The sequence below is a fragment of the Helianthus annuus genome, chromosome 3 (assembly GCF_002127325.2).
Source record: "Helianthus annuus cultivar XRQ/B chromosome 3, HanXRQr2.0-SUNRISE, whole genome shotgun sequence".
In the NCBI taxonomy this organism is placed as follows: domain Eukaryota; kingdom Viridiplantae; phylum Streptophyta; class Magnoliopsida; order Asterales; family Asteraceae; genus Helianthus; species Helianthus annuus.
In genome coordinates this window covers 167,442,190-167,453,912 of record NC_035435.2, presented here as the reverse complement: position 1 = coordinate 167,453,912, position 11,723 = coordinate 167,442,190, and the positions used below count along the sequence as shown (strand labels likewise).

General features: G+C 36.8%; 1 protein-coding gene across 1 annotated transcript; it reads left to right on the top strand.

The window, feature by feature from the left end:
* Positions 1–4,176, top strand: LOC110930582 (acid beta-fructofuranosidase 2, vacuolar). The gene is made up of 7 exons (XM_022173913.2): positions 1–601; positions 893–901; positions 1,029–1,885; positions 2,069–2,230; positions 2,875–3,119; positions 3,280–3,367; positions 3,550–4,176. The coding sequence occupies exons 1-7, from the start codon at positions 214–216 to the stop codon at positions 3,823–3,825; spliced, it is 2,025 nt and encodes a 674-aa protein (XP_022029605.1). The 5' UTR covers positions 1–213; the 3' UTR covers positions 3,826–4,176.
* The last annotated feature ends 7,547 nt before the right edge of the window (positions 4,177–11,723 follow it).

Here is an 11,723-nt window from a genome sequence, read left to right as displayed (position 1 = left end):
AAAAAAAATTGAAAACTGATTCAAAATGAATCAAAAAAACAAGGAAATTGTACTAAACACATTTGGACACCTTGTTGTGTGTTCTTTATTTTCTCTTTACCATACACATTTTAAACTGCCCTTATATTTCTCCTACACTCTTTATTTCCACTTTACAAATTTGCTGCTATACAAGTAACCAAAACTTGACCAACTACAATAAACATTTAACAAATGACATCCCAAACTTCATCCGACGTCGAAAACCCAACTCACGCCCCCCTTCTCGATGATGATTATGGCTATGTCCCGTCCCTAGACGCAAGTGATCAACCCTCTCAACCTCAAGAAACCAACCGACAACCTAGCAAACCCGTTCTCCTTTTGATATCCGGGTTGTTGGCCATTGGCTTGTTGGTGGCCTTGATAGTCGGAAATGTGCGTATTGAAACCCATGACAACGATGCTCCATTGCCCGAAAGGAGGGATCCAATCGAACAAGGTGTTTCCGAAAAATCATTCGGGTTACCGCCTAATGTATCTTCTTTTTCGTGGACCGACGACATGTTGAGCTGGCAAATGCCCGCTTTCCATTTCACTCCGGGAAAGAACTGGATGAACGGTACAAATGTCATGATTCGTGAATATAAAATGGATACATTAAATTTGTTAAAATTTATCCGACGTGAATATAAAATGGAGACATTAAATTTGTTAAAATTTATCTGACGTGAATATAAAGTGGATACGTTAAATTTGTTAAAATTTATCTGACGTGAATATAAAGTGGATACGTTAAATTTGTTAAAATTTATCTGACACATAAAACGATACTAATTTTTTTTATTTCTTTCATGTTATGGTGATCTCGCAACGTTCTGATGGTGGAAATTTGTGTTTTATATTCTTTCAGATCCAAATGGTAAGTTTATCAATCGTAATTATTATTATTATTATTATTATTATTATTATTATTATTATTATTATTATTATTATTATTATTGTTATTATTAGTTTGAGTTATTATAACTTTTTGAACCTTATTATAGGTCCGGTATTTTACAAGGGATGGTACCATTTATTTTACCAATACAGTCCAGCGGCCCCAGTATGGGGTCTAATCGTGTGGGGTCATGCGGTATCCAGAGACATGGTTCATTGGCGACACCTTCCAATAGCAATGGAGACAGACAAATGGTACGATGTGAATGGTGTATGGACCGGGTCAACAACCATCCTTCCAAATAATGAACTCGTGGTACTTTACACCGGTTCAACCAATGAATCGGTTCAGGTCCAAAACCTAGCGTACCCAGCCAACCCATCTGACCCCCTCCTTGTTAACTGGGTCAAGGACCCCGCTAACCCGGTCTTGGTCCCACCAAAATGGATCAACATAAAGGACTTCCGTGACCCGACCACGGCCTGGCTCACACCTGAAGGCAGATGGCGAATGGTGATCGGAACAAAAGTAAATAGAACCGGAATTGCGATATTGTACGATACCGATGATTTCAAAAGTTACGACCTTCTAGACACCAAGCTTCATCAGGTCGATGGTACGGGAATGTGGGAATGTGTCGATTTTTTTCCGGTTTCGAAAAATGAGTCTGGTGGTCTTGATACCGGGGTTATTGGGCCTGGTATAAAGCATGTTCTTAAAGCTAGCATGGATGATGATAGATGCGATTATTATGCGATTGGAGATTATAACCCGAAAACCGGAACATGGGTCCCGGATAATCCAAAAATCGACGTTGGAATCGGTTTAAGATATGATTATGGGATATACTACGCGTCTAAAACGTTCTATGACCAAAACAAAGAACGAAGGATTTTATGGAGTTGGATCAAGGAGACCGATAGCGAAAGCTCGGATATCAAGAAGGGTTGGGCTTCTCTTATGGTAAAAAAATATTACATTTTTTCAATTAACAATGTTCATAAGTATATATTAATCCTAATGAATAGTCTTAATCCTAAAATACATACAATTACTTTTATGTTTTATTTGGGCTTCTTATTGTTAGATTTGGGCTTCTTATTCTTGAAAATGGGCTTTGTAATGTGTTGGTTGTAAATGTTTTAGGCGGTTCCAAGAACGGTTGCGCTAGATCCATTAACCGGTAGCAATTTGCTTCAATGGCCCATTGAAGAGTTGGAAAACATTAGGTCTAATCTGAATGAGTTCAATGAAGTTAAACTTGAGCCCGGCTCACTCGTTCCACTTAATGTGGGCCCAACATCTCAGGTTTGTTATATATATTAAGCCCAACTTAATCATGAAGTATGGGCCGGTCTTTTGCATTTTGTATAAGATGAGTTATAGAAAAAACCGTACCCGGTAAAAAAACACGGAACCTATTTTTTTAATACCGGGTATTCCATACCCTGAAACCGGAACCAACCCTACCTGTAGGGTATGGATAAAGTATACATTTTGATCTCAATACCTGGAACCGAATTCGGAACCAATTATACCCAGTTATACCCGATACATGATTTTGATATCTATCTTTTAAATTTATGTTAGTGCATTTATTTTAACTTTTTACATTATACAATGCATATTTAATAGTAATAAACAAAAAGACAAGAAAATAAGGTAATAAAAACGCAATAAAGTACTACAAAACCTGAAACTAGGGTATTTTAATACTCCGTTTCTTAAAAACTGGAACCGAACCCTACCCGGAAGCGGACACATAGGGTATGTTTTTTTGGTCAAATAACCGTAACAAGAACCGAAATAACCGGTTCCTACTTTTAAACGAGAAACCGAAACCGGTTCCATAACTGGAACCGGTTATTAAAAATAGCCAGTTTGTGCACCTCTAAGAAGAGTTGTAGTTTTGTATGTGAATAACAAGTTAAAGATGGATCTCTCCTTGATAGTTGGATATAATGGTCGAGTTTGAGTTGGACAAGAAGCTTACCGATAGCCTACTACCCTTAAAAGCTGGTAGTGTCCCATACAACTGTGCGGGCCACGGTGGAGCTGGTGTGAGAGACGCGCTAGGCCCATTTGGCGTGTTGGTTCTTGCAAACAAGAACCTAACCGAACACACGCCTGCTTACTTCTACATTGTCAAAGGCAAAAAAGGTGAACTGGATACATTCTTTTGCATAGATCAATCAAGGTATAGTTACTCTTATCTACTTGAGTCCACATGTTATGTATGTGCACCAATAAATATTCATAAGTTGGTGCACATTCAAAATGAATGAAACATATGGGGGGATGGTTTCTTTCTAGTCACATTGTTTTGCTTATTATTGGTTAACATTTTCTTTGTCAAGATCTTCCATTGCTAAGGATGTCGATAAGTCTATTTACGGTAGCACCGTTCCTGTTCTTGAAGGCGAAAAACTCTCCATGAGAATCTTGGTAAGTTTTCTTTTATAATGTAGCGTTCGCTTTTGGTTATGGTTTTTTAATAACCTAATTGTTTGGCAATGGTTCGGTTCAAACTATAAAGTAATAACCAAACTGACCCATACTCACCCCTGAACCTTGCAACAAAACGGGCTTTTCAAAGCTCAATGTAATAACGTTATGACTTTCGCTAGGTGGATCATTCGATAGTCGAAGGTTACGCACAAGGAGGGCGATCATGCATCACCTCACGTGTTTATCCAACAGAAGCGATTAACGACGATGCTCAAATATTCTTATTCAACAATGCCACTAGCATTACCGTGACAGCTTCACTCAAGACATGGCAAATGGGCGTCTCATCAACGAACGGCAGCGGATGGGTTTGGATTGGCCCATCACTTATCTTAGTTGTCGTCTTTTTCTTCGTGGTATGGACGTGGCAAAATCAGAGAAACAACCGGTCCTAAGTTAGAAACGCGATGGCCCAACCGAAACTTGGACCCTGAGCCCATTTGATATTGGGTTGGGCTAGGATAATAAGTTAATAAATTTTGAACGTGAAGCCCGTGTTCTAGAAAGATGGAAAACTCATCTAAAAAAGATTAAAAATGTAGTAGTTATCTACAATAAAATATGATTATGAAGTAGAAGATGGAAGGCTAGTTTGGGCCTAGCAAAAGCTATGGGCTGAGATTGATGTTGAGTAGATCATTGTAAGGTTGGGTTTTGTTGGGCTGTCTTGACCCATACAATCCAGCCCATTACTTGTTTTTGTAGAACACTCGATGAATTTATCATATGTTTATATTTATGTTATATATCCTCTATGGTGATAATAAGATATAAGGATTATACAAATAAATTCAAATGATATCATAAAATATGAATTTCAAGAATTATGCTTACAAGAGTATGGTTGTTCACGAGTCGAGCCTGGGCAAACTCAGGCTCAACTCAGATTTGAAACCGAGCTGAATATGTAAGCTTGAGCTCAGTGGCGAAACTTGAAATTTCCGACCGGGGGGTCGAAAACGTATATACCAAAATTTCTATAAAACCAGGGGGTCGAAAACGTATATACCCAAAAATTTGTATACGAAAACTACATACTCTCCACTAACGAGCGAAAAGTTCGGGGGGTCGGCCGCCCCCTCCCACCCCCACAAAGTTACGCCCTTGCTTGAGCTCAGCTTAGGTTTTAATTGAGTTGGCTCGTCTCGGCTTGGTTAGACTCGAATTTAAAAAGAAAATTTAACAAATAGCTTTCAAAATTCAGTAGTTTAACATTTCATTTAACAGTTTAAAATTACTAACCAAACCCGCAACAACATCATCAATGTATTAGTTAAAATAATGAAAATTATTAGACAATTATTGCTCTCAAACACACATCAAACATAAATATACTAGTTAACAGTTCTCAAATCTTATGCTACTGTTTCTAAAACACACATCAGTTAACAAAAGGAGGAGACAGGAACTAAGGTTTGAGTTTTGAGAAATGAGAATGAGAGTTTTGTTTTTAACAATTTGTCTAGATTAGAGCATTCACATCCCATTCTGTATTTCTATATGAGTAGGTTCTGCATATTATAAAAAGTGATTGTGAATAGAGGAGATAAAATATTATTGTTTATCTGTATATTTAGGAGAACATTGTTCATCCCTATTAATTTTTAATATTTTTCTGAAAGTGGTTATGAGTTGAGGATAAAGAAAAGGTAGCTGATAACGATATAAAAGCGTATTATTTAATTAAAAAGGTGAGAGAAAATATTTTGATTTTTATTGTAACTATAGAAATGAAGATGAAGATGGATGAAAAGGATGTAAATGCACTTAGGCTACACGATATGGGGGTCGTCCCCCTACCGTCTTGGATCGGCGCCGGTGTCTACACCGTGCCCCCCCCCCCACGTCCCGTCCTCAACGCCAGTAATCGGACGATCTCGACGCGCAGAAAATGACAAAAAAAGTGGGGACCATCTGGCATATGACCGTTTAAAAAAAAATAAATTTCAGAATTTATATTAATTAAATAACGGCTATAATTCAAAAATTCACCCAATTCACTTCCATTTTTATAAATACTCACCTCTTTAACCATTTTTTCCACAACTTTTCACCCACTACCACCCCATCTCTCTCACATTTTATAACCACTCTTCCCTTTTTATAAAAACTCATCATTTTTATACCATTTTTTACCCGCTACCACCCCATCTCTCGCTCAAAAATTATCATGGCTTCACCTTCTTCCATTTCTTCAATTTCTTCCATCTCTTCATCATCTTCATCTACGGGGTATTCATCATCTTCGGAAGAGGATGCTATTATGCATAACATGATTATGAACGCGGCTTAGGTCTTCATGGCGGGTGATGAAGCGTCGTCCCAACGGCTAACTAGACGAGCAAAATTTAACCGAGACCAAGAAGGTATTTTACTATTTTTTCCTTATTATGTTTTATATAGATTTGATAATTAATTTCATTTATATTTCGTTTTAAATTTATAGCCGGCCACGTTAAACTAGTAGCCGATTATTTTGCCGACGAACCCGTGTACCCAGCCGAGATTTTTCGACGTCGGTTCCGCATGAGTCGTCCACTGTTTTTACGTATTGCAGGCGACATGGCCCAGTCTGATCCGTTTTTTACATTGCGAAACGACGCTAGGGGGCAAAGGGGTTTCAGTAATTTACAAAAATGTACGTCGGCCATTTGCCAACTTGCGTACGGTTACGCACCCGATGCATTAGACGAGTATATAAGGATGTCTGAAAGAACCGCACTTCTATGTTTGCACAAGTTTTGCGAATGGGTTGTCAAATTGTATAGCAAGCGATACCTGCGGAAACCGAACGCAAACGACGTTCAAAAATTATATCAAGCACACGAACAGAGACATGGTTTCCCAGGAATGCTCGGGAGCATTGATTGCATGCACTGGCCGTGGCAGAACTGCCCAGTTGCCTGGCAAGGTCAGTATACTAGGGGAGATCATGGACATCCGACTATTATTCTAGAGGCTGTTGCGTCACAGGATCTCTGGATCTGGCATGCTTTTTTTGGTCTACCTGGTTCGCTCAATGACCTTAACATCATATACCAGTCACAGATATTTGAGGATGTAGTGGCGGGTACAGGTCCAGACACAAGCTTTACAGTTTCGGGGGTGGAATACAGGCGAGGTTACTACCTAGCCGATGGATATACCCAACGTACTCGACAATCGTTAAAACTATTCCGCACCCGACAGACGACAAAAGAAAAAAGTTTGCGAAGTATCAAGAGGGTGCGAGAAAAGATATTGAACGGGCTTTTGGTGTTTCACAAAAAAAAATGGCACATCATTGAACATCCAGCACGTTCGGCTACACCAAAGCGGTTGCGAAACATTATGTACGCTTGTATCATCCTTCATAACATGATCATTGAAGACGAAGGCAGAGCGATATGCGAGTACGGCGAAAACGCGTCTACTGGAAATACTGTTCCAGTTAGTGGGGAACAACAAGATTTGAACATGTTCGCTCTACGTAACGAGTACACACATCATAACCTACAAGCGGACTTGGTTGAGTACATCTGGAACAACACTCAAAACGAACCCGACGACATGGAAGACAAAGACTAGTAGCTTATTTTAATATATTAGGATTTGTTTAAGTTTATGTTTGTTTAAGTTTATTTTTTTAAGTTTAATTTTTTTTTAAGTTTATGTTTTTTTTAAGTTTATGTAATATTTTTAAATATTAATGAAAATATTGTGTTACTTTATTCGTTAAATGTTAAAAAAAAAAGTAGAAGATTAAAAAAAAAACATAAAAATGGTGGGAGGACTATGACTAGGACCATCCTCCCATACCCTCTACTTTTGGGGGATGGAGCATCATTGGGAGAACTATGACGTGGCGCCTACGTGTCGAATCATCCTCCCTTGGAGGACCATCACCATACCTAGTAGCCTTAGAATTGTACATCATCTTGAAAAGAAGATAAAGGGTTACCATGTAATTGCACAAACGTCTTTAATTTTTTTTTTTTTGGATAAATCTCAATTGGTCATTTCACACGAAAAAGGGCAATTACAAAGCAATGGCAGGTAGTCGAGCAACAAGTTGCGCCGCCACCCCCTTTTGAATAGAAAAACCAATTCTACTAAATACAAAGTTTGAGACCTTTAGCGACGAAGAATTACTATTAACGACTTTTTGAACCCGATTCAAAAGTCTCACAGCGTCAGGAGCGAGACCACCAAAGGTATCAAACGCAAACGGGACAAACACATGTTGATTCTCCAGGCAGGCTTTCTCATGTTTGCCACTTTGCTCGCCTCTGCCTTGAGCACCGCTTGCCCTACGACAAAGCCTTTGTCCTTGAGCCCGACAAGGGGGGAGACTCCAGTTAGGTCTACACAAGCGTGTTTCCCCCTTCCCATCCAAACACAAGGATGTCCGCCGGGCGTAAAGTGGACCTCCCCTCTAAGGGGTCAGTCAGGAAATTTACTGGAGCCTCCTTTTTGGCAGAAATCCTGGCCCGCTTAAGAACATCACATAACACATCTCTCACTCAATCATGCCGATATTTAAACCCTGGTAGCTCTTTACAGTGGATCGCGTGCTTGCCGAAAGAATCCAAACACGCTTTGCGGCATACCGGACATGGCTCATCAACTGGGAACAAAGGAATCATCAGTCGGTATCTAAGGATAGCACAGTATTCCATAACCGACATGTGTTGCCCCAAGCCTTCAATAGGTGTGACAGACAGAAAATCTTGAGCATGTGGGGCATGTAGACATTCAAACACAGCTCTTTGCCGATGGGATAAAACAAACTTCTCTTCAAACCTCTTGACAATTTCGCCATATAAAGCATTCGCCAGAATTTTCTGGGATTTAGAAGGGACGGTGTCTTTAAAATGTTTTCTATAAATTTATCAATTTCACACCAAATAAAGGGTCTAGAATTGTACATCATCTTGAACAAATAAATGAATAAAAGTTAGATTACAATTCAATATGCATTTTTTTTCCATAAAAGCTTTTTTCCAACCATAAACACAATTATTATACGAGAAACTCAATAAGTATTTCGGCAAATCATTAATTAAAAAGAATAAAACACCATGTCATGTAAGAACATGACAAGAAACAAACAACAAAATTTGTCGGTTGTATTATGATTATTTGTGAATAGGAATTAAATGAAGATGAAATAGAATATATTACATGATTTTAGATTATCCTATGTTTTATTTAGAAACACCTCCAGAGTGTACAATAATATTCTAATTATTTTTCTAGACAGGTCATGTAGTGTTTAAGTTTCTATAAATATATTTTTTAAAGGAAAAAAATACAATGCAATTCATTTTCAAACCATATTATATTGTTCTATACTATAGATGGTAAAAAATCAGACTACAATTCATTGTCGTACTTTCTTTCAAGTTCTTAAATTATTAATTATCTTTCATTTTCACACTAAAAAGACAAAATAAGCCCCATTAATTTGATGTTTTGAGAGTATGGTGAAGATTTAAATGTACATTTTGCCAACTCCTAAAAAAATCATAAAATTACGAAAAATTTAAGTATACGTTATATTTTCACATTTTTTTTTTAAAAGCAAATTTGGATTACTGACGGACCACTGGAGTATCATCGTTCCACCCGCAGTACTACCCGATTATATATCTATCTCCACTAGGCATAATGTCTATACACAAATTCAAGAGTAAATCCAATAAATATGAGAAAACCTCCTTTGTGCAGGGGCGGACCTACTCTATGGGGTGGGTGGGCGGCCGCACCCCTTGAAAAAAAATTTAGTGGTATTTTCCGAGAAAAATCCTGACCGCACCCCTTGAAAAATTCCGACCGCACCCCTTGGAAATTTTCGTTCGCACCCCTTAGAAAAAAATGTTAGGAATTTATATAAAAAAATTGTGAACACAGATTGAAACCCGACCCAATTATGTAAACAAGTTAGCCCACAAACCCCTTTAATAAAACTTGAACTCCTTCCATCAAGTCCAATAAGTTACTATCAATTCAAGCCCAACCCAAATACAACTTTAATGAAACAACATCAGTCCAGTTTACAAAAAACCCAACCGACTGCCAACTTATGTGCGACTCCCGCCCTCCCTCTGCCTCACCTCACTGCCAGCAACCTGCGACACCCCCACCCCCGACGACGACTGCAACATTCCCGCCCTCCCTCTGCCTCACCAAATACAACTTTGATTATATGATTCTAGTATAGAGTTTGAAAAGTTGAAATTTAATACTTGAAAATTAAGGAATATTGATGGTTGAACACTCAAATATTTTAGTTTGATGTTTTTTTTTTTTTGTTTTACATGACTCGACCCGAATTTTTTATTTATATATCTAGACGGCCTAAAATTTTTAAAAATATTCCGCACCCCTATAAAAAAATTCATGAGTCCACCACTGCCTTTGTAAGAATCGAACCATGACCTATTGTTCTCAAATCCTTATCCCACCTTTACACGCTATAAAGTCATGGACGTTTTTTTGCGTTAGAATGGTTTTTCAAAGTACAGTCTTGCTTTTCTTTTTTCGCACTCTGAAACACTTTTGCGTTACTGACTTTTACCTAAATTATATTTATATTTTTTTTTGTAAAAAAACTAAAAATATCTTTGTGATTTATTCATTTAATTTATATAATATATCATTATATTTAGTGAGCAAAAAAGTGATATTGCGCTAATCTAAATTTTTTTGTTACCCTTCGTGTAACTGATATTCAAACAAAACAATTAAGTGACTTTGACCTTTAAAATCTAAGAAAATATTTGAAGGTCTTATAGATTTTGAAAATGATGTAGAAAATTTCAATTTTCTTGTTAATATTCGTGTATGTTAAAGTAACTATATTTAAAATAAGAGTTAAATGTCATTTTAGTCCATGTGGTCATTTCATCAGTTTAGTCCAAATGTTTCATTTTTCGCATGTTGGTTCAATAATCTTTCGCCGTTGCAATTTTAGTCTACTGGGTTAACTTCATCTATTTTTTCTGTTAATAAGAATGACAATTCTGTCATTTTATATGTAATTCTGTTAATAGAAGAGCAATTCGATTGTATAAAATGACCGAATTGCCATTCTCGTTAACAGAAATAATGGATGAAGTTAACTTAATTGATTAAAATGACAACGGTTAAATCTTTTTGGACCCACATACGATAAATGAAACTTTTGGATTAAACTGCTAAAATGACTTAAACCACGACATTTAACTCTTAAAATAATTAGTCCCCTTTTATTGTATTAAAGAAAGTAAGAAACCGTGAATACGAAGTTAAGTATGCAGATGAAACACGCAAAGGAAGATTACAAGTTATGAACAATAATTAAGACATAGATTAATAGTGTCAGGTGTACGATATCTTTTTATTATCTTATCATACTAAACTGCGCGTATGGTATGGGGTGGTGTCATTTTGACTGGCCTTGAGCTGTCACTACTCACTACACACATTACCTTCATTGCTTTTTGTAGAATTCCATTTCAGTCCCTAAACTATATACACTTTCTCTATTGAAACAGTCCCTAAACTATATACAATTACAACACTTCTCTATTGAAACATTTCTCTTGTAATCTTAGTGATTCTTATAAGATGTCAACTGAGTGTTTTATGACTTTTGTAATGTAAAAAAAAGTTTTGAGAATCAGACTTATTGACTACACTGACCAATTAAACTAGGGAATCATCGGTGTTGTTGGTTTAGTTACGAGCTAGTTGACCTAAAATAAATGAATCTACTAGTTTTGAGGGAAGACTGTTGGTGTATGCATCGTTGTTTTGTCTACAAGCCCATCTTTAGATGCTTTGATTGGTTGAACTAATCGACTGCTGAAGGCGCAATCTTGATTTTGAGTTGATATTCTAAAAGTTAGACTCTTGTTGTTAGATTTGGACAAATATTTTTTCTAACCTTTCGATTTCTTTAAAAACACGTTGATATAACAAACATATATTCACACGCACGCACATTCACATACATAAACACAAAACACCATATAAATTTTATAAATATAGTTTCAACGTATTTACATAGTTCTGCAATTAGTTAGAGTTCTAAAATGAACTCAACCTACACACACACACATATATATATATATATGTATGTATGTATGTATGTATGTATGTATGTATGTATGTATGTATGTATGTATGTATGTATGTATGTATGTATGTATGTATGTATGTATGTATGTATGTATGTATGTATGTATATATATGGGGGCGCTAAATTCAAAATGTAAGTTAGTCAAAATTAGTATGAGAGAAAAACAAAAGCGGTTACGTATCCATCTTG

Excerpts from the sequence above, each read along its gene's own strand:
- LOC110930582 (XM_022173913.2), top strand. The coding sequence starts at position 214 with ATGACATCCCAAACTTCATCCGACGTCGAAAACCCAACTCACGCCCCC. Across the intron at positions 1,886-2,068 it reads AGGGTTGGGCTTCTCTTATG|GCGGTTCCAAGAACGGTTGC; the intron begins GTAAAAAAATAT and ends TAAATGTTTTAG. Across the intron at positions 2,231-2,874 it reads ATGTGGGCCCAACATCTCAG|TTGGATATAATGGTCGAGTT; the intron begins GTTTGTTATATA and ends TCTCCTTGATAG.